We start from the raw sequence: 23,551 nt of genomic DNA, 5'->3' as shown, positions 1-23,551 counted from the left end.
ATAAATCCCCTGAACTTGAAAGGCTCATATCCAATGGAACACCAAAGCCTTACAATTGGGAGGTTAAGTTGCCCTGCAGTATCACTATTGTCAGTTGAAGCAACTGAGATCTGATGTCTTTCATACATCCATAGAGGATGGGAAACAAATTCATACATCCATAAAGGATCTCAGAGCATTCAGCCCGCTGCTAAGTAGGTCTTCTCGCAGTGTGGATAGTTCCTCAAGAATTGGAGTTCTCTCCTAAATGCCACCGCTAGCCAGTTTGGCTCTTCCGCCAGCATCCAAGTCAAGATATCACTAGTTCTGGCTTATTTCAGTCACTTCAAGGAGATCCATCTAGGGACTAGCTGAAGGAGCTAATAAGTCTTGCACGTGGCTCTAAAGTATCCTCTCTGGTATGACAGTCTACCAATCTCAGAATATACCATTGTACCATGCACCGAAGTGAACACACACATAATTTCGAAAAGCCACAAATTACAAGGACATTAGCAGTCAGTGGGTAAATCAGAGCAATAAGTAGGATATCAACATTAGGTGCACAGCCAAAGCGAAGCTGCAGTGCAGTAATTCCAGCAAGGCAGTGAGTTTGCTTCAGTCTAAGTCAGCAAAATCCTCAATAAGAATACAAAACCATTCTACGACAAGCAGAGTCAAGTTACATAACTCCAAGTGTCTATGAGCTCACACTTTCTCACCGGTAGCATATGAATATCTTTATAAACTGTTCTTCCCAAATTAGGTGCACAGGACAACAACAGCAAGAAGAACCACCGGCACCACAACCAGTACTACTACGAAAGCAACAACAATGGTCCAAATTATTCACCAGCTTTTGGTTTGTAATTCAGCCAGGGTTCTGGCAACAAGTCGCCTACTCATCAAACACACCGTGGGATCTTTAACACCCACCAACTGATGCTACCAAAGGGACAACTGACTCGATGATCATCCGATGGACGAGTGTACCGAATTTCTACTGCTCGTTATTGGTTTCTAGCTCGAACTTGCACGTGTAACATCTCGAACATTGACGCTGCTCATCAAACAATATACAAGTTGCGCATAAATGGTAATCAAGATACTGGATAAAAGTTCAAGAATGGCTATTACCTTCACGAGTGTTCCCTTCCAAGGACCCCAAGTTGTTGCCTGGTACCCCACAGGCAGGGCAGTGGTGCCTCGCCCAAAGGCACTGGCACAGCGTTTGCTTATCAGCAGCTCACAGGCCGAGAGGGTGAGCTCTGTAACCACCACACTTTATAAAGAGTACAGAGAACGTTAAGATGATGATAAAGAGAGGTCCTGTTATTAAAAAGGGAACAATCAGGACTTGGAGCTCTCCCAACAGGTGTGCACTGTAATGCATTTTAAATATTTAAGAGATGGACCATTTAGTTATTGGTTTGGATGCAACCTGGAGACGGCACTGCTCGTTTGTATATCGCACTTTAATGGTCACTTAATCCTAGCTTATGGGGTCAGGCATGGAAGTAGTTTTGGAAAATATATATTTTCATGTATTGGATGGCAAGGCCTGATGTGCGACTGGAGTCTTTGGACAGGAATTTGGAACTCGTTCAGGGTGTCGGTTATAAGTTGTTTTTTTGTATACAAGATCGAGGTTCGTGCAAGAGCTAACATTAATCACAAAAAGACAAACTGACACATAAAACATAAGATAAAGGGAGCGGGAGACAAGATGGGGAGAGAGAGGGAAGCACACAAGTACAACAGGAGAGAACAGGGACATCGGGAGATCTGTGTGAGGGAGAGGGCTTGGGGGAAGGAGTCGTGGGAAGGGGGGTGGGGGTGGGAGATGTATAACACGGACACTGCTGGGACTTCAAGGAAAGAAGTCGGAATTTCAAAAAAGTAGATCTGGAGTGAATTCACGGGGGAAGAAAAGATAATAAGAGACGGTGGTGAACAGCTGTTTTAAAGACCTGGAGGGAGGAGTGGGATTGAAGAGAGTTTGGGAGTTTGTTCCAGAGGTGGGAGAAAAGAGGAATGAAAGAGTGAAGGTGAATAGAGTCTTTGTGAAAGTGGCCAATTTTGTGAAAAGTTGTGAAAGAGTGGGACTGAGAGTTGCCGAGTGCTGAGAGTTGCCGACTTTGTGAGTGGGATTTTGAACATCCACCAACTAATGTTAGCACACTTTAGGCCGAGAATTGAATGCAGGCTCGACAACTCGATGAAAGTGCACTACCTCTGCACCATCATGATGGACAAAATGTTACTATAACAGAGGTTCTGACATTACTTTGAAGTGGAACTGAACGATTTAATAGGATATGAAGTCATCAATAATACAAAATGCAAATGTTACTGCCGACAATTGCAGAATGATGGAGTACTGCTCTCCCTCCTGGGCTGGAACCTCTGCCTCACACCTTGCTCAGCTTGGTGCCATGGAAACCAAGGCCTTCAAGATTAATGGAATTCCCCACGATGAAGCTTAGTCTTTGGGCCTATCACTTCGACATCGGAGAGAGATCAGGAGTCCCTCTGTCTTCTTCCACCTCTTTTCTTGTCTTTCGCAATCTGCTCTTTACGTGCTCCTTCCCCCACACTCGCAGGTTTCTGCAGGGTTCACGCGATCCACCATCAACACCCATCTGGTGAAACTCCAAAAATCCAAGATCACTGCTCACCTCCAATCATTCGTTCCTCTTTTTCCAGCCTGTGAAACCAAACTCCACACTTTTTTCAAAGTCATCCTTCACTCCAAATCTTCAAGACAGCTGTTCACCACCATCTCAGATCATCCCGATGAAAAATCTTGAGCTTTTATACCCCCATTAACTCTCCCCAAGCCCACCTCTTTCCAAATTTCCAGTTTTTCCTTCCTGGAGTTTGCTTCGATATCGATCTTCTATTTTTTTTTACTTGTGTTCTTCCCCAACCCTCATTCTTTCCCACATCCCTCATTACTCCAAGTCTCCCTCTATGTTGTCCTCAACCCTGCTCTTGGTCGTTTCCCCCATCTCTTTCTACTGTTCCTTTTGTTCTGTTACGTCCTGATGCGTTCTGTGTTCTGAATCCTGCACAAGCTTCGATTTTGTAATGAAAAAAAAAACAAAAAAAACAAAACAGCAGGAGCTCTGCATCAATATCTATTCAATTCATCATTTACACCACAAATAAAACAAAAGAAAATTATAATCTTGAGTTTCAACTCAAAACACTCCAGGAATTCCTTGTGAGAATCAAATCCAGGGAGCTTTGTTCAACCGATTAGCAAAACCACATCAATCGCTCCAAGATGGCAAATGGACAATGTACAAGCATTGTGGTGGTTGTAAAGAGGAACAACACCCATCCAGGATAACCCACCCCCTTTTCCCTATTTGCAAGGTTTATGCCACAAAGACAGCGATACATTACAAATCTCAAGGTTCTCCGGTAAATCATCGGGGATGCCAGGGGGGTAACTTGGGTGCAGCATGTAAAGTTGGCTAACCTAATTTCACCAGTGTGAGAGAACAAGAACGATTATTTAAAATGTGGAGTCCGCAGCACTGGAGTTGTCTCCAGCAACTTCCATATTCTCCGTGGACACCGTGGCTGCAAACAGCGTGTCCATCATGCCCATGATTTCCATCACGTTCTCTTGGTATCTGACTTCAAGTTGCATCAGGTTTAACAGCTTCACAATTCTCTCATCGACAACAGAAGATGTTCCCAGGCTTGGGCTGTATATGTCTGCAACAAGAAACACCCATAATGAGACATTGCAGTTCTCGGTTCATTCACCCACCAACAAGTGCACACCACACGTGTGCCCGTCCCATCCCCACACTCTACTGTCAAGAAACACACCGTGAGAAAAAGTACACAGCACTCGTTTAAAATCCAATTACTGCACTTGCAGGGATCAGCAAGATAGTTCTAGAAAAGTTGTGTTATGCAAGCATGGAAGTTTCTAAATCGTTTCATTTTTGTTGCGGTGAATGGCTCGTCAGTATTTCAAAGCTTGTTTAATAAAGGCAAAAGGGGACACACAAAAAAGAACAAATCGGTTATAAATTGATATAGCCAACAATGTGTTACGAAATACTCGAAACAACCTTAGATGTTCCCAAGAGAAGAACGACATAGAATACGCAACAAACTATCCACCAATTCAATGAGAAATCTTTCAAGTCTTTGTAAAAAAAGGGGAAAAAAAGTTTTATGATATACACACACACACACACACACACACACACACACACACACACACACACACACACACACACACACACACACACACACACACACACACACACACACACACACACACACACACACACACACACACACACACACACACACACACACACACACACACACACACACACACACACACACACACACACTCACACACAGTCACGTGAAAAAGTAAGTACACCCCATGTAAAGTTTTGACTTTTTCAACATTTCAACGTACAGCTATTTGATCTTCATTTCAACAATATTGATAGATAAAGGTGATATAATATAACAAATATCATGAAACATTTACATTTTGTAGTCCATCATGGTGAACGTCATCTCGGGATATGCTCCGCAGGTTGGTCGAAGCGATGAAGAGAAGGACAAGTTCTGGTGTGCGATAGAGAAGCTGATGGAAAACGTGAAAGATGAGGAAGTTGTTGTGGTAGGAGGAGACCTAAATGGACATGTGGGAAGAAGTATGGATGGTTTTGACGGAGTTCATGGGGGTTACGGATATGGTGTGAGAAATGGAGAAGGTGAAAGGATTTTGGAGTTTGCTGATGGAGCTGATTTGTTGATTTGTAAGACTCAGTTCCAGAAAGAGGATAATAAGCTTGTTACATACACGTCAGGTGGGTCGACGACAACCGTTGACTACCTGATGGTGCGTAGGCGAGATAGGGGGCACCTCCGGGACACAAAGGTGATCCCGGGAGAGGAGGCTGTTTTCAAAGCACCACTTGGTTGTCTGCGACGCAAGGATGAAAGGTGCGAGGAGAGCTCGGCGGGTGAAGTACCAACCGAGAATGAAGGTGTGGAGGTTGAAAGAGGTGACAGTAAGGGAGGCATTAAAAGAGAGGCTGAGTAGGGTCGAGGATGATGTGGTTGAACTTGAAAGTGGTTGGATGTCAATGAAAGCTAGTCTGTTGGGAGCCGTTGGTGAGGTATGTGGATGGACAAAAGGACCACCGAGGCACTCGGAAACATGGTGGTGGGATGATGAAGTTGGAAAGAGGATTGACGAGAAGAGGAAGAAGTTCAAGGAGTGGCAGAAGGCGAAGGGTACGGGAGCAGAAACAGCAGAGCATGAAAGTTATAAGGCAGCCAGGAAGGCTGCAAAGAAAGAGGTAGCAAAGGCGCAGGAGGCATGTAGGAAAATGTTCGGAGAACGCTTGGATTCGGAAGAGGGTCAGAAAGCAATATTCAGGATTGCAAAGCAGATAGCGAAAGAGAGGTGTGATGTGATGGGGGTGAGTTGCTTGAAGGATGAAGTGGGACAAATCGTTGTCGACCCAGATGGAATTAAAGGAAGATGGAAAAGATATATGGAAATGCTGTTGAATACAGAGAATGAATGGGATGGCAACATAGAGAGTAACCCAGTTTTAGGACCGGCAGAGAAGATAACTGAGAAGGAAGTTGAGGAAGCGATAAAAGCAATGAAGGGTAGAAAAGCGGGAGGGCTGCCGGGAGTTGTGGGAGATATGTTGAAGGCAGCAGGAAGTTGGGGTGTGAAGAGAATGACAGATATCTGTAATCTGGTGGTGAAAGAAGGCCGCATTCCAGTGGATTGGGAACTGAGTACCCTCGTCCCTCTATACAAGGGGAAAGGTGACCCTCTGGAGTGTGGCTCGTACCGAGCGATAAAGTTAATGGAGCATGGAATGCAGGTATTGGAAAGGGTGTTGGAGAGGAGGATAAGGAAGAAAGTGAAGATCGACGAAATGCAGTTTGGATTCATGCCAGGAAGAGGAACGACAGACGCGCTTTTCATTGTGAGGCAGTTGCAGGAGAAGTACATGGAGAAGAGGAAGAAGTTGTTTCTTGGGTTTGTTGATCTGGAGAAAGCATTCGATCGGGTTCCACGCAAAGTATTGACATGGGCATTGAGGAAGTTAGGAGTGGAGGAATGGTTGATCAGAGTCGTGATGGCAATGTACAAAAGAGCGCGCACAGCTGTCAGGACGAAGGACGGGAACAGTGGTGAGTTTGAGGTGAAGGTGCGAGTGCATCAGGGGTCGGTACTAAGTCCACTACTATTTGTAGCTGTGATGGAGGTGCTGGCTCAGAACGTAAAGGAGGGTTTACCGTGGGAGTTGTTGTATGCAGATGATCTGGTGTTGATTGCAGAAAGTATGGATGGACTGAAGGAAAAGATGAACACGTGGAAGGAATGTATGGAGCCAAAAGGTCTGAAGGTGAATATCGGAAAGACGAAGGTGATGGCAAGTGGTAAAGCATGTGGTGAGGTGGAAAGAACTGGGAAGTGGCCCTGTGCTGTGTGTAGGAAGGGTGTCGGAGTGAACTCCATTCAGTGTACAATGTGCGCTGAGTGGGTTCATCAAAAATGTAGTGGTCTGAGAGGGTCATTAACCAGTGTGGCAGCTACATTCAAATGTAAGGTGTGCACAGAGGGAGCTGCAGATGGAGGAAATGTTGAGTTGGATCTTGGAGACGGCGTGAAGCTGGAAGGTGTGAAAACATTTTGCTACCTCGGAGACATGCTGAATGGAGAAGGTGGATCAGACTCGGCAACGGTTGCTCGAGTGAGATGTGCATGGAAGAAGTTTCGGGAATTGAGTGCCGTGCTGATGATGAGGGGAGTGTCGTTGAAGCTGAAGGGAAAGGTGGATGCTGCATGTGTGAGAAGTGTTATGATTTATGGGAGCGAGACATGGGTAATGAACGTAGAGCAGCAACGAAGGTTGGAAAGGGTGGAAATGCGAATGGTTCGACGGATGTGCGGAGGATCGTTGAGAGAGAGGAAGACGAATGATGAATTGCGAAAGATGATGGGAATAGAGCCTGTGTTTGATGCTGTGAAGAGGAACAGGTTGAGATGGTTTGGTCATGTGTTGAGGAAGGATGAAAGTGACTGGTTGAGAAGAGTGATGGAAATGAATGTAGAAGGAAGTAGAAGACGGGGAAAACCGAGAAAGACTTGGCTAAAGATGGTGGAAGAAGAAATGCGGGCAAGGGGGTTAACAAGGAGAGATGCAGAAAAATAGGGCAAAATGGAGAAGATTGTCATGGGGACCGCAAGGCTAACCCCCACTCTAGCAGAGAAAATGGCCTTTAAAATGCATGTTGTTGTTGTTGTATTTACATTTTGTAGTCCATTGTATAATTGAAATAAACATAAATGCAAATTTCGCATGTGGAAAAAGTAAGTACACCCTTGACTCCAATAGGTGGTATTGCCCCCTTTGGCAGAAACAACCTCAAGTCGGCGTTTCTTATAACTGTCTACCAGTCTCTGACATCGACTGGGAGAAATTTTTGCCCACTCCTCCATGCAGAATTCTTTCAGCTGTGCGATGTTTGTAGGGTTTCTTGCATGCACAGCTCGTTTCAAATCCCCCCACAACATCTCGATGGGATTTAGATCCGGGCTTTGACTTGGCCATTCCAGGACCCTCCATTTCTTTCTTTTCAGCCATTCCTTGGTGGATTTACTGCTATGTTTAGGGTCATTGTCATGTTGCAAGGTCCACCTTCGGTTGAGCTTCAACTTCCAACAGATGACCTCACATTATCCTCAAGCACCCTCTGGTACAATGAAGAATTCATAGTGGATTCTATGATGGTGAGCTGACCAGGCCCTGATGCAGCAAAGCTGCCCCAAACCAAAATATTTCCACCACCATGCTTTACAGTTGGTATCAGGTTCTTGTGGTCAAATGCTGTCTTTGGTTTTCGCCAAACATGTCTTCTGATGCTGTGGCCAAATAGCTCTACCTTTGACTCATCTGTCCAGAGCACATTATTCCAGAAGTGCTGGTCTTTGCCGAGGTGTTCATTGGAAAACTTTAGTCTTGCCCTGATGTTCTTTCTGGACAGCAAAGGTTTCCTCCTGGCACACCTCCCATGTAGATTAAATTTGTGCAGCCTCTTTCTAATGGTGGACTTGTGCACTTTGACATCAACAGTGGCAAGAGCTACCTGTAGGTCCCGTGATGACATCCGCATGCAGTCCGGCGTTGCTTATGTATGGGCGGGAGTTGCGGGCTCCCGCCGACTTGCTATGCGGTCCCGTGCCAGACACCACTGATATACCGCCGAGGGAGGGCTATGCACGTCACCTGGAGGAAGGCATGGAGAGGGTCCATGCCTTCGCCTGCCGCCAGCTCCAGCTGGTGGGGGCCAAAATGAAGCGCAGGTACGACCACCGGAGCCAGGGGAGTCAGGATGCTCCGGGGATGAAGATTTGGTTCTTCAATCCCCGGAGGCGGAAGGGTAGGTGCCCCAAACTCACCTCTCCCTGGCAGGGCCCGGGGGTCGTCCTGTCGCAAGTCTGTGACGTGGTCGTTAAGATCAAAATGGGGCCACGAGCCCTCCCTCGGATCGTCCACACCGACCGGTTAAGACCCTAAACCGGCGAGCAGGCGCCCTCATGGATCCCCTCGGCTTTAGATGCCGAGGCAGGACCCAGTACCTCACGTGACGGGGGCTCATAGTGCGAGATGGCTGGGGATGATAGTGGAAGATAATTAATGCCCGATGTAGAGGGATGGTGGCTCTACCATCCCTCACATCACATCATTTGGACACATGAGCAGTAGTTTATGGGGTTTGGCGGTATGAACTAGCCAGGGCGGGTTAGGATAATTGTTAGGAATTTAGAAAGATGACTTTGGGAGACTTGAGATGCAAGTCGAGACATTATACAAGTAGTGGGGACGTAGAGAGATTAGATGGATGATAATGACGAGGGAGTGCTTAGTATAATGGATGACAGGAAGCACTAGTATTAGAAGGGAGTAGATAGCTAGATGGTGCTGTGTGTATGAGCAGGAGGATGAGTTTTAGTCGGAAATGAGAGGCAATGCTCATGAATGATGTGTGTGTGTGTGTGTGGAGGCATTGTGAATGAGAGTCCTGGTAGTGCTGGTGAGCAAATGAGGAATTGAGAGGCAATGCTCGATAGCGATGTGTGTGTGTGAAAGTGTATGCATAGAGTATTGAGGATGTGTGTAATTGGGTTAAGTGCATTGGCTTGCATGGTGTGCAAGTGGAGAATGGTTGTGTGGAATAAATGGTGTGGAATGAGTGGAGAGGAGTGCATGGTGCGAAGGAGTGAATGGGGGGAGGATGGACCCCTTCACGAATACCCGGGGAGGGTAGTTTAAAAGTAGGTAGAGGGAGTAGGTAAATTTTGGTTGGATATTGACATCTGTGGTGCGTGTAGTTGTAAAGTAGTGTTTTGTTGGGTGCATAGGTGAAGTGGAATGGCTGGGCGTGTGAGCCTGTTAGTGCGTGTGGTTATTGAGCACTCCGCTGGGACCTGGGATATATATAGTGGGACCTCTAAATCCGAATTTAATTAGTTCCAGCGGCAGTTCGGATTGGGAAAAGTTCGGAATTAGAAACTATTTTCCTCATAAGAAATAATGGAAAGTGAATTAATCCGTTCCTGGACCCCAAAAACCCATTATCAAGACACTGTTAACTGCAAATACACATGATTCAAGGTAAAATAAGATGAGTAAATGCCCTAAATATCAAATAATAATAAAAACAAGAAATAAATGTACTAACATGAAAATAACTGTGTTGCGAATATGGAATTTGGCCTCCATATCCGCTTGTAAATATTCCCCTATTTTCTCCAATACTCCCCAACTTTCCCCAATCCCCCATTCCCTAGTCCCATTGCATGTAAATAACAATCAGTAGAGCCGACCTTCCCCTTATTCCCCCATTAAATGTCGTGCCCAGGTCCACCGCACCACACGTAGACAACTTTCGGACATCTTCCTAGTTATTCTTAGTCTATGTCAGTTAAGGCCTCGTCTCCATTAATTATGACTCTTCGTTGCACCAGAATGTGATTATATGGCATCAGTAGTGAGTTTAGGACCTTTCCCATACCTCCTTCCATCTTCTTCCCCAACAATTACAACAACAACAGAGGAGATGGCGGCGGAGCGGGGGAGGATGCGTCCTCACACCGGCTCGATTAGCGCCATTGACCACGCGCTCCACGGGGTTACCACGAAGGGGCTCCTTGTCAGCTCCTCGTCAAGGGCGGAGCCTGGTAAACCCCCCCGCACGCACCCAATGAGAAGCAACGTGCCGATTCCATCTGGGGCGGCGCTAACGAGCCGAGGGCGTGTCACTCCCCGCCGGATATACGCGGCCCCGCGCCGGATGTGACGAGAGATGCGCCCCGAGCTGGAGAAAGAAGGACCTGCGAGCGCTGAGAGAGAAAGGCCCGCCTGTGAAAGAACGTCCCCTCCGAGCGCTGTGAAACCTCCCGCATCTCTGGACCGGACCGGGTCGATTCTAACCTTTGAGCACAGGTGCACCTGGAGCCATCGCTACCCGCCTGTCCTTTCCATCAACCCCCGTGTGAGTCAGCCGTTGTCCCGTTTGCCTGTCGTCTGTTGGGGAATAATATAAGATTGTGTCTAAGTGCTTGTCTTTCTATGTTGTACCTCTCGTCCCTGTAATCTGACCTTCCGTAACGAATATAATCTCCTCCGGAGGTCTTGAGAACCGTATCCCTGGTGTCGTCATTTTATAACCCAGCCGGGTGTCTTCTTTTTCTTATTGAGCCAGCGTGGCGCGGCTTCGTCAACGTCGAGTACAATCGGGTAATTTGTGCGGACACGACGGCCATTCCGCTCGGCCCACCTTAACATCTAAGCCACGTCTGTAACAATTGGTTGTCAGGAGTTGGATTCGAACCTGGGACTAAATTTATTTAGCCCAAATTTTGGAACACCAATTGTACTATTAGAGTAACAATTGGTGTCGAGGAGTGAGATTCGGACCCGGGACTAAATTAGTTAGGCCCAAATTTTGGGAGGGAAAATCGAGCCGGAGCGCGTACGGCGCTCGACCAAATCGATCCGGAGCGCGGTCCCGCGGTTACTGCGCTCGACGAAATTATAACGGCGAAATTTCGAATTTGTGTTACGAAACTCGAATTTTGAAAGTCGCGCCATGGCGGATCAAGACGGCTGGGGTCCGGTAGGGGAGAGTGAAGCAGGGTCGGTCCAGGACCAAATTGAGGGACATGAGGGACATGAGGAGAGCGAAACAGCGAGGGTAGCAGGCACGCAAAATGGCGCCTCGCAAGAGCGCGCGGTAGCCGAGCCCGCTGTATCAACGGGCTTTAACATGCAGCCGATTGACATACAGGCCCTCATTGCGCAGCTACAGGCAGCTGTACAGATGAGTATGGGGAGCCAAATTGAGCGATTGGGTGAGCGGTTGGGGAACCGGATGGATGCTCAGGGTGAGCGATTGGAGGGCCAAATGGGGGTAATAAGGGACGAAGCGAGGGCTCAGAGTGAGCAAATGGGGGTAATGAGGGACGAAGCGAGGGGTACCAGTGAGGGGTTAGACAATAATTTTGAGGAGTTAGACAAGAAATTTGGGAAGTTAGACAATAATTTTGAGGGGTTAGACAACGGGATAAAAGAAGTGAAAAATGGGTTAGAGGGGTTAGAAAACAGTATGGAAGGCAAATTGAGGGACATGAGGGACCAAGCGGAAAGGGAAGTTAAACAAATGGAGCAGCAGATAGAGGGGGTCAGAATGGGGGTAGAAACCAAACTGGATGCTCACAGGGAGGAAATGGAGCAGATGAGGGTGGCATCTGGGCAGGAGATGCAAGTGATGGGAGAGGAGATCAGAAGAGGAGTGAGTGAGGAGGTCGGAGGAGTGCGCGAGGAGGTGAGGCACTGTAAGGAGCGCATGGAGAAAGAGGTGAGAAAGGGGACTGTAAAATTGCAAGGGGGCATAGAGGACCTGACGCAGGAGGTGGAGCAGCTGACGGTGGGACAAACGGAGTTAGTGGAGCAGGTTCAAAGGAACACTGCGGTATTAGGAGGTTTAAAAGCGACACAAAACGACATAAAAAACGACTTGATAGCGACAAAGAGGGAATGTCAGATGGTACGTGAGGGACTGACAACGAGGTTGGACGAGGTGATAGAGGTAATGGAGACGAAGGACCGGCAGGTGAGGACGCACCTGGAAACGGTCAAGGTAGCCTTAGAGGATGAGCTTGAGGAGACGTACCGGGGAATAAAAGAGGTGAAGCACAAATTAGAAGAAGTGGAAGAAGGGATGAGCGAAATTAAGAAGCGACGGAGAGGGGATAAGAAAGAGATAAAAGAGGAGATAAAAGAATTGGTCCAAAGTCTGTGTTTGGATCGTGATGATGTGCTCATTAACCGGATGAGGGATTCGCAGGTGATGGAGGAGAAGCGAAGAGGAAGAGGACCCGGTGTAAGTGGTGACCAATATGGTCGTGCGTATGATGCGCCAGGGGATTTAAGAAGCTTGGGGGTCGAGATAGACCCGGGTGTTCGTGAGAGGCCGTTGGTGAAGTGTGCGACAGGTCTGGTGTGCGAAAGGAGGTGTGCGAGAAAGTCCGACTCTGGGGTGTGTGAGGAAAAAGTGCGTGCCAAGGAGTGAGGGTGCTGGCGAGAGTGAGTCGGTCGTAGCGCGTGTGCGAGGGAGCACATGGAAGCGTGGTGTGGTGAGTGTTACAGAGGGTGTGACGGGAGAGTGTGCGCGAGAAAGGTGTGTGACGGACAGGTGCATGAGGAAAGAGTGCGCTGTCAGAAGTAAGGAAGAGTGTCCACCTGTGGTGAGTGTTACAGAGGGTGTAACGGGAGAGTGTGCGCGAGAAAGGTGTGTGACGGACAGGTGCATGAGGAAAGAGTGCGCTGTCAGAAGTAAGGAAGAGTGTCCACCTGTGGTGAGTGTTACAGAGGGTGTAACGGGAGAGTGTGCGCGAGAAAGGTGTGTGACGGACAGGTGCATGAGGAAAGAGTGCGCTGTCAGAAGTAAGGAAGAGTGTCCACCTGTGGTGAGTGTTACAGAGGGTGTAACGGGAGAGTGTGCGCGAGAAAGGTGTGTGACGGACAGGTGCACGAGGAAAGAGTGCGCTGTCAAGAGTAAGGGTGAGTGCGTTGTCAAGAGTGGTGGTGAGAGTATTGAGAGTGACAAGGAGAGTGAGTTAGTTGTGACAGGTGAGCGAGGATGTACACCTGGGATGGAAGGATGCACACCTGGAATGGTAGAGCGTGAGTGGGAATGCACGCTGGAATTAGTGGTGAGGCACGTGGTTGGGTGTGCGAATGAGAGCACACCTGTGATTGTCACAGAGGAGGTGACCGAGGAGGGGGTGCGAAGAAGTGTGTTGGTGAGGTGTGCTACCAACGAATGTGTGCCAAAGTGTTCGGTGGTCAGGTGTGTGACCAAGGCTGTGAGTGGAATGGGTGTACCTGGGTGTGTAAGGAAAGGTACGAGGAGCATGAGCACGGCTGGATGTGTGAGCAAGGAACGGGCTGCGGGATGTAAGCATGCAGGTGAAGCATCGACGTTAGACGGGGTAGAGTTTAGAACGACTTATAGCCGAAGCGGGCCCTCGGTGCGTGCTGGGCCTCGCTTTGAACGGCCGCGTCCGTGCTCCACGAGGCGGAGCGGGCAGCCCGATAGGAAGGGTCGTTATGGCGACCGCGTTTTGTTGAGACGTGCCGGCAGGTCGAGATCTGGACATTGGATGGCTCCACGCCGAGGTGGTGCGTGGGACCTCGGCCCGGGTAAGCCCCCGTCCCTGCCCCGAATGCCGGACGCATCCAGCCGCCGGCACAAAACAACCAGCATCCATTGCTTGGCTTTACGAAGCCGGGCTTTGGACAGGGATTGGCGCACCGAGAGGTATTAGTGAGTCGACTGGGTGATGAGGTTAGTGTTTTGGACCCAAAATTAGAGAAAAGCAAAATTTGATGATTGGCAAAGGATTGGCAGAGTGATGATTGGTAATGGTACAGTGATTGGCAGATGATTGGCAAATTTTTAATTTGTTGAAATTTGATGTGCAAAATTGGTAGTGAGAGACCCCCGATGGGGTGGGATGGCAAATCTGCCACCCTTCCCATGCGGGGGGCAAAGGAGCAATAGTTTATGGGGTGTATGGCAGTGAAAACTAGCCCGGGTGGGTTAGGTTATATTGATAGGGATCTAGAGAAGATGACCTTAGGTGACGTTAAGTTTAGTTAGTGACTGATACCTGTAGTAGGGACGCAGGTAGATTAGTGTGGATGATAATGACGTGGGAGCGCAATAGTTTAAAGGGACGACTGGGAAGCGCAAGTTTCAGAAGGGCGTAGTTAGCTGAGATGATGCTGTGTGTGTGAGAATTGAACAGGTGTGATTGCACAGGTGTGCAACTGAACAGGTGTGATTGCACAGGTGTGCAACTGGACAGGTGTGATTGCACAGGTGTGCATCTGGACAGGTGTGTGGAGCAGTGTATGAGTAGTGAGTGTTGTGGATCAGCGCGAATGCGCTTGGGGAGAGAAGGGTGCAGGTGGCACCAAGTGTGAGAGCACAGGTGTGCAAGTACAGGTGTGTGGAGAGAGTTGGAGTAAGTGGTACGGAGTGGTGTGCATGGTGCGAAGGTGTGAATGGGGGCAGAGTGGACCCCCATCACGGATACCCGGGGCGGGTAGTGTAAGTGTTAGGTAGAGGGTACAGGTAAATTGTGGTTGGATATTGGCATTTGTGGTGCGGTTGCAGAATGGTGTTGTGGATGGGTGCATTAGTGTTGTGGAAATGGCTGGGCGTGTAGCCTGTTAGTGTGTGTAGTTGGTTGGGCACTCCACCACTGTGAGGATGTCGGCCAGGTGAGGCCGCAGGTGGGCTCTGGGAGCCGGTAGTTGTGAGTGGGTGCCTGAGGATCCCGGGTGTGGATCGGGTAGCCCAGTGCCAGAGAGGGCACCGAGTGGGGAGAGCGCCAGAGGGCCTGCCCCAGTTAGTTAGGTTAGGGTAAGGAGCAGGTAAGCTCGGAGGCAACCGCAGTGGTGGAGGTGTGCAGGTGGGTAGACCCACTGGGAGAGGTACACGCCACAGCCCAGAAATTGTGCGAGGGCACCGGGAGATGAATCGGGGGAGTGAGACCCCAAATTGAAAAGCACCACAGTTTGGCCAATGGGAATTGGTTTTTAGAACCCATAGTGTAAGAGGGCCAATGGTTTGGCCGGAGAAAGACCCCGGGTAGTGTAAAGTTGTTAAAGTCATTTAGGAAATAGTTAGGATTGAAGAACCTGTCGCACCATACGCAGCCACTTACCTGAGGTGATGATGATGACTCCACACCTGTGTTTCCTTTGTTTTGTGCAGAAGTAAGGATTGCTGTGAGGATTTGTGAGACGCATCACGACGTGGATGAGACATTGGAGTGATTCCATCTCTCCCTCCCTAGGAGGGACTGATGATGAATTGGTGATGGCAAATTATGATGTTGAGTTGGAGATGGCAAATTTTGATGAGAGTTGAAAATGGCAAATTTGATTGGTTAGGAGGGAGAGAAGACGAATTTGGTTTATGGGAGGAACGGGGAAGACAGTAGGGATGTTTGTTGATTTGTAAAGTAGATGTTTATGGGTAGTGTTGTGTTTTGTGGATACAGTAAGGGGTAAGGGAGGGGCCATGTAGGTTACCTGGTGGGGGGGGGGGGGCGTACGATAGGAACGTACCTGTCTCACCTGGTTCCCATGTGCCCCCAGTGTGCATCACCTTACATTGCGTGCACTTTTGCGCCCTTACCACCTTACTCACTTGTCTGCTTCTTTTGTCTCCCACCTCCGAGGATCTGGCTTTGGGGTAGAGAGAGAGGAGAGAGAGGTGCTGGCTGCGCAGTTGTGGGCCTGCACTTTCGCTGTTTGCTGCCGGGATCGATACACCATATGGACCGCAATGTTTGTGGCCACCCACAATGGACCGCAGTTCGTTTGCGGCCAAGCACCACCCGGGGATGGACCTATGGGTCAACGTGGCACCTATGCCATACAGGTGAACCACTTTTAGTTAACACCAAGTGCACCACAAGAAGGGCAAGAGACACCTGCAGGGTTAGGGGTTGTCGAATTTATTTTTATTCCAATGAACAATGGTGACTGCACCGATTGGTGGTGGGGTGGTGCTTTTGATGCTGGGAAAGGGTGCTCTGCACGTTATTAAAGGCCGTCGGCCACAGAGCACTCGTGGGTTGGTGTATCGATGCTGGCAAGCGCGCTCTCTCTTTGCATAACATCTGCATGTGTTCCTCCAAAAACAGGTCCTGGATCGTAGTGTAGATATCAGCGTAATCTTGTAAATAATGCCCCCTACCGGCTGTATGTTTAGTTTGAGAATTCTTTCCGGATTCGGTTATCCTGTGGGTGTGTTTCTGAGAGGAGAAGGGTGCAACGTCGCAGGGGGACATATTTACTCATTTGTGAATATCTGTAAAACTGTCGCACTCAGGGTAGAGTTAATAGTAGAGGGAACTACATTGCGTGCCACACTAAAGTAGGTAAAAATTTATCGGGTCGGGACACCCCGAGGGTAGAGAAGGGTGCAATGTTGCGAATATGGAATTTGGCCTCCATATCCGCTTGTAAATATTCCCCTATTTTCTCCAATACTCCCCAACTTTCCCCAATCCCCCATTCCCTAGTCCCATTGCATGTAAATAACAATCAGTAGAGCCGACCTTCCCCTTATTCCCCCATTAAATGTCGTGCCCAGGTCCACCGCACCACACGTAGACAACTTTCGGACATCTTCCTAGTTATTCTTAGTCTATGTCAGTTAAGGCCTCGTCTCCATTAATTATGACTCTTCGTTGCACCAGAATGTGATTATATGGCATCAGTAGTGAGTTTAGGACCTTTCCCATACCTCCTTCCATCTTCTTCCCCAACAATTACAACAACAACAGAGGAGATGGCGGCGGAGCGGGGGAGGATGCGTCCTCACACCGGCTCGATTAGCGCCATTGACCACGCGCTCCACGGGGTTACCACGAAGGGGCTCCTTGTCAGCTCCTCGTCAAGGGCGGAGCCTGGTAAACCCCCCCGCACGCACCCAATGAGAAGCAACGTGCCGATTCCATCTGGGGCGGCGCTAACGAGCCGAGGGCGTGTCACTCCCCGCCGGATATACGCGGCCCCGCGCCGGATGTGACGAGAGATGCGCCCCGAGCTGGAGAAAGAAAGAACCTGCGAGCGCTGAGAGAGAAAGGCCCGCCTGTGAAAGAACGTCCCCTCCGAGCGCTGTGAAACCTCCCGCATCTCTGGACCGGACCGGGTCGATTCTAACCTTTGAGCACAGGTGCACCTGGAGCCATCGCTACCCGCCTGTCCTTTCCATCAACCCCCGTGTGAGTCAGCCGTTGTCCCGTTTGCCTGTCGTCTGTTGGGGAATAATATAAGATTGTGTCTAAGTGCTTGTCTTTCTATGTTGTACCTCTCGTCCCTGTAATCTGACCTTCCGTAACGAATATAATCTCCTCCGGAGGTCTTGAGAACCGTATCCCTGGTGTCGTCATTTTATAACCCAGCCGGGTGTCTTCTTTTTCTTATTGAGCCAGCGTGGCGCGGCTTCGTCAACGTCGAGTATAATCGGTAACTTGTGCAGACGTGGTCATACCAAAACCGCTCGGTAAACTAACATCTAAGCCACGTCTGTAACAACTGCATTTACCTTAGTGGAGAGTTCTGATGGTGCATGTGGAAGCTGGAGAGGAGGAAGGAGGGAGAGGGTTTTATTGCTTGGAAGGTGAGGCACCTTCCAAGCTAACATCAGATGACTGTGCTTCTGGTGTTTGCTCTGTTTGTCTCTTAACACCACTTGTAAAGGGTTGGGGCTCACTAGGCTTGCTTTCTTTAGAGAACCACCTCTCCAAAGTTGCCTGGTGTTGGCGACTCTTCTCCTCAAGATAAGCCTTCACAGAAGGGGCAAACTCCTCATGAATCCACTCAGTGAAGAACTGCCTGGTAGCCCATGCTTTCACGTTTGCCCTCCACGTTCCGTTATCGAAATACATTCGGAATTAGGGACAACATTTTCTCGAATTTACGGTTCGGAATTAGAGTAGTTCGAGATGAGGGGCGTTCAGAATTAGGGGTCACTACTGTATATATATTGTGCCTGGACTGTGCAACACATTTCAACATACAGCTATTTGATCTTCATTTCAACAATATTGATAGATAAAGGTGATATAATAAAACAAATATCATGAAACATTTACATTTTGTAGTCCATCGTATAATTTAAATAAACATAAATGCAAATTTCGCATGTGGAAAAAGTAAGTACACCCTTGGCTCTAATAGGTGGTATTTCCCCCTTTGGCAGAAACAACCTCAAGTAGGCGTTTCTTGTAACTGTCTAATAGTCTCTGACATCGACTGGGAGAAAGTTTTACCCACTTCTCAATGCAGAATTCTTTCAGCTGTGCGATGTTTTAGGGGTTTCTTGCATGCACAGCTCGTTTCAAATCCCCCCAAAACATCTCGATGGGATTTAGATCCAGGCTTTGACTTGGCCATTCCAGAACCCTCCATTTCTTTCTTTTCAGCCATTCCTTGGTGGATGTACTGGTATGTTTAGAGTCATTGTCATGTCGCAAGGCCCACCTTCGGTTGAGCTTCAACTTTCCGACAGATGGCCTCACATTATCCTCAAGCACTCTCTGGTACAATGAAGAATTCATAGTGGATTCTCTGACGGTGAGCTGCCCAGGCCCTGATGCAGCAAAGCTGCCCCAAACTATAATATTTCCACCACCATGCTTTACAGTTGGTATCAGGTTCTTGTGGTCAAATGCTGTCTTTGGTTTTCGCCAAACATGTCTTCTGTTACTGTGGCCAAATAGCTCTACCTTTGACTCATCTGTCCAGAGCACATTGTTCCAGAAGTGCTGGTCTTTGCCGAGGTGTTCTTTGGCATAACTTTCGTCTTGCCCTGATGCTCTTTCTGGACAGCAAAGGTTTCCTCCTGGCACACCTCCCATGTAGATCAAATTTGTGCAGCCTAATTCTAATGGTCGACTCGTGCACTTTGACATCAACAGTGGCAAGAGCTACCTGTAGGTCCCGTGATGACATTCTGGGGTTCCGAGAGATTTTTCAGCATCTTGCGGTCTGCTCTCGGGCTGAACTTGCTGGGGCGGCCTGGCCTGAACAAGTTGGCAGTTGTTTGGAATCTTCTCCACTTGTACATGATCTTCCGGACAGTCGAATGATTGATTTCAAATCGTTTGGAGATCTTTTTAAATCCCTTCCCAGACTCATCGGCATCTATAACCTTCTTTCTGAAGGCCTCAGAGAGCTCTTTTGATCTAGGCATGGTGACGCCGCACACTTCAACAACAAAGAGCAAACCAAACTAAATGTCTGAGGTTCAAATAAGACAGGTTCCTCCAAGATCCTCTCTGACGATGTTCTAATCATTTGTACCTGAGCTGGTGCACCTGATTCTAATTTTAGGTATTTGAAGTAGTGATAAATGTAGGGGTGTACTTACTTTTTCCACATGCGAAATTTGCATTTATGTTTATTTAAATTATATAATGGACTACAAAATGTAAATGTTTCATGATATTTGTTATATTATATCACCTTTATCTGTCAATATTGTTGAAATGAAGATCAAATAGCTGTACGTTGAAATATGTTGAAAAAGTCAAATCTTTACATGGGGTGTACTTACCTTTTCACGTGACTGTATATATAAAATAAAAATAACAGGCATTATAAATACTGTGCAATCGTTTGAGACAAACCTAGAATATAGAAATCAATGTGAATGTGTCGATGGAGGTGCCCCCATCAGTGCGAGATATCTTCTCACTGTTAGGTTTGATCTCAAAGGTCACAAAAATAAAAGTCACATTGGAGCACAAGAGAGAAAAGGTAAGTAGGAGAGAGCCAATATCAGATGCTTCTAACTTCAAGGTTATGTTGCGCAAAATGACTTTTTCGAAGGGCACATGACCTTTAACTTTTGACCTGTTGAACCAAATGTGCAATCTCTTCATCCTTCTGTTGTATTCTATACCTGTGCCAAGATTGGTTGAAACTCTTTCAGTGGTTCACAAGTTATTGTGGCAACAGAAAACCGATAATGGACGGACGCACAGATGGACAGCCCAGAAACACAATGCCTCCAGCCATGAAAAACTTTCTGGAGAAAACAATGTTGAACAGTGTCCTGGAAAGGGTCATTACACATGCACGAGAAACTCGTGAAATGGAACAAAAAGGAGTCTGTGGTGTACCAGATTGTATGCTGTTATAACAAGTTATGAGAGGTTGATCATTTTTGTGCTTATTCACGGTGTTTGTAATTACTCAGATCATGTGCTCCCATGATACTCTCCCTCCCTTGTTTTGATACGAGGTGCACACTCCGTTTCACTCGTCTTGCTTCAAGAAGTTACTTTGTTACATATTAGGCTCATTTTGAGCCCTCCTTGAAGTGAATCTTTGTTTATCCCTGTTTAATCGAGCCTTGGGATTCTGTGAGGCTCTTGGAAAATATCTCCAGAAATATTAAGAAAAACAAACAAAGCCCCTTTCGAGCGAAGTTTCGGAGAACTCACTGATGAAGATGATGATAAAGAACTTTTTTTAACGTCGTGTTTACATTCATTGGGCCACAGTATGGTACGTGAAAACACTTTCATTTAACCACATGCGTTTTGCCATTTTTTTCTTGTCGTACACAATGACATCAAACTTAGCAAATGGTTTAAATACACCACAAGCAAAGGCACATTACTCGTAAATGAATGCTACACACAGACATCACTGAATCACAGATGCCACTCGTGATTGGGAGAAGTTACTTTGCATGTCCAAACTTGTGTACCATTTTCTTAAGCGGCACTTTTATTTAATTCACCATCCTTCTCAACAACAGTCTTCATTCCAAAAAGCATTTGAATACTTCCACACTTGATCAAAGGGACACTCCAAATTCGGAAATGGAGGTTCCACGCTTACCGATGAGATTCTCTGCTACAGTGACGAGTACATTTGTGTAGCGAGCATCAAACAAGTGCCTACGTTGAGGGAGGGAGGGGGCGAACAGGTGCAACATGAAGATATGTCAACATAGCCAATCCATCAAATGAAAGGCATTAGCCAGATTGAAATAAATAAATAAATGGCTACAAAAATGATTTAGGAGATCGAGTACTTTCCACCAAGGACGGAGCTGCAATATTTACAATATACTTTCTTGTTGCAAGACGTGGAGAAGCTTTGCATTAAATATCTTGGAAAGGTCCTTTAAACTGACTGGATAATCAGGCCACCTGTCGTAGCGCACATTTGCAAATCCTGAGCTGAGCATTTTCATGGTGAAGCTTTAGATGGCAATGTCAATGTCACCCGCAACAGGTCATTCAGTGTATGTATCATATAAACAATTGGCTTATACTTAAACCCACACAATCCTTTTTATAACTCGCTTACAATGACTGAACAGTGTAAACGCAGTTCTGTGCTCCAACCTGCTGCATTATGTGAGTAAAACAAAACCTGTGGGATGAGCCAGTTTTGCACTCAGATTCAATTGAATTGCAAAATTTAAAACACCCAATGCTCTGTTACATGTAAAAGTTTGTTTCTGAGACTGAGTCCCTTTTAAGATAAGTAAATCTTCTTCACTTCCTTCTCTTCCCTTTATAAGAAGTGAGGTCCAGCAGTGCCAATCTACTGCGCCAACAGATCTGAGGGATCAATCAATATACCTGTGATCCTGTGATCAATCTACTGCAAAACCCGGCTTGCCATTTCAAAACAACAATGAGCATGGGGTACGCACTTGATGAGCAAATTGAGTAGCACAACCAGCTGCTTGTCATTTCGGCCAGCCAGTGCATTCTCCAGTTTTCCCCTCCTGATGAGCTCCTGCATTATGCTTACCTGGAGCCCGATAGACGTGTGTGGCTGAGGAAACATGAGGTCCATGAGACACATTTAACATGTTTCCTTGATCATAAGTTTCAGAGCAACGCAACCAGCATGAGAAAAATGATACGCAAACTCCAATTACCGTACTAAATGTATAGTTACGTTTGTGGGGGTAGGTGATGACATACCATAGTGGAGATAGGGTTGTGTAGTATTAGCATGGCCCATGGACATTGGACACGTAGGAGACATTTTGATGTACATAAGTAGAAAAACTGTGAGCTTAAGGTTGTTTATGTGTTCTTCACATGGGGAGGGGGGGGGGCATCAAAAATCAGCTCCATTAACCAACAACACCGACATGTTGCCGATGGAAATCCAGCACATTCACCATCGGGCGAAACCCCACCCCACCACGGACGACGTAATCCGAACATTCCCGCAGAGACTAAACTCTGCCTCGAAGGGATTGCAACGGACAGGCCATGTTCTGAGCTTCATCATTGGTCATGAAGAGATGGGATGATTCGATGGAGCTCGGTGATTGGCCAGGGGTGACGTCAGAGCAAGCAACTCGGGATGGTGGAGAAGAAGAATCCATCTCTTTCTCTCTTGGTTTTGTGCTCTCCGGACAAGAAGCTCACCATTGTTGGTGCGTTTGGTGCGCTGGGATTTGTATGCACTTTTGAAGAAAGTGAGGAACTCTTGGCTGCGTGGGCAGCATTGGAAGGAAGGAATAAGAATGCATGGCTCTCAGTCTTTTGCTCTCTTTTGTCCTGGTTGTGCAAGCGAACGGCTGCTTCGTGCCCGTTTGTGGAGCGAATGTCGGAGCCTTTGTGCCACTTTGAATAAACGTGGAAGGAGGTGTGGTTTATCTGTGGTGTTCTTCGGGGAAGCTGTGGCCGCGCTGTGCTTTCTGGTGAGGAGTGAGAGAGGAGGACGTCTTGCTGCCGCTTCACGGCTCAGGGTGCTCGTGTGGTTGACCGGCACTATTGTGGACGCGTCGACGCTCGGTCCTTTCGCCAACCGACCCGTTCAACGACCACCAAGCGTCCAAAAGTCCTCATTGAGGCCGGAGCTGAGTGTCTGCCGACGAAGAACAGCTATTTTTCTGTTATCTTTCCCTTTGTCCGTATTTCCGTCAGCATGGAGGGTCCTCCCTAGAGTTAGATTTTTCGATTTACCTCGGCAGTCATTTTATTTCCGTGCCTTAATTTCATGAAATTTATTATTGTACATTTCATTTGTTGTATTGTTGATTTTTCTTGTCTTGGTTCTGTGTTTGTGGGTTCGAGGAATAAACCCTGTGGCTTTTGTCCGTGCAGATAAGCACCCTGGTTTCCTTCACCCACGCACGATGGACTGACTGCCAATTTTCGGCTTGAACGCCTCGGAATTAAAACTGTTCAGCTATCTGCTGCCCGTGATCTTACTCACCAATGACACGACAATATTAAACAGTTAGGATGACGACGGCTGCTCATTTGCAGGCACACAAAGAATATTAAATGTTAGAAATGAAAATAAATGGATTACTGTTCATATTCCCCCCCTTAGCACAATCATCATTAAGAAAAAATAGATATGATGATGCATTGCTTCAATGAATGCAGGCAAAGCATTTAAATGGCAAA

At 47.4% G+C, this 23,551-nt stretch overlaps 2 protein-coding genes across 4 annotated transcripts in view; one reads left to right on the top strand and one right to left on the bottom strand.

Annotated features, from left to right (window-relative positions):
• Positions 1 to 3,105: 3,105 nt before the first annotated feature.
• Positions 3,106 to 23,551, bottom strand: part of UTP15 (UTP15 small subunit processome component) — a 93,226-nt gene continuing 72,780 nt past the window's right edge. For all 3 annotated transcript variants that reach the window (XM_078782115.1, XM_078782114.1, XM_068123052.2), the window contains 3 exons: positions 21,829 to 21,953; positions 21,003 to 21,061; positions 3,106 to 3,708 (listed from right to left, as the gene is read on the bottom strand). In XM_078782115.1, the coding sequence (XP_078638241.1) occupies positions 3,503 to 3,708; positions 21,003 to 21,061; positions 21,829 to 21,953 (390 nt within the window). In that variant the 3' untranslated portion in view covers positions 3,106 to 3,502. The remainder of the gene's footprint in view (positions 3,709 to 21,002; positions 21,062 to 21,828; positions 21,954 to 23,551) is intronic.
• The window catches only part of LOC137431586 (hyccin), a 576,074-nt gene continuing 568,354 nt past the window's right edge, over positions 15,832 to 23,551 (top strand). Inside the window, exon 1 of the mRNA XM_078782117.1 lies at positions 15,832 to 16,020. Within this exon, the coding sequence (XP_078638243.1) occupies positions 15,944 to 16,020 (77 nt within the window). The 5' untranslated portion in view covers positions 15,832 to 15,943. The remainder of the gene's footprint in view (positions 16,021 to 23,551) is intronic.

The sequence above is a fragment of the Myxine glutinosa genome, chromosome 7 (genome assembly GCF_964187855.1).
Source record: "Myxine glutinosa chromosome 7, kmMyxGlut1.1, whole genome shotgun sequence".
Classification (NCBI taxonomy): Eukaryota; Metazoa; Chordata; class Myxini; order Myxiniformes; family Myxinidae; genus Myxine; species Myxine glutinosa.
Note: the sequence above shows the minus strand (reverse complement) of the source record. Positions and strands in the feature narration are given on the sequence as shown.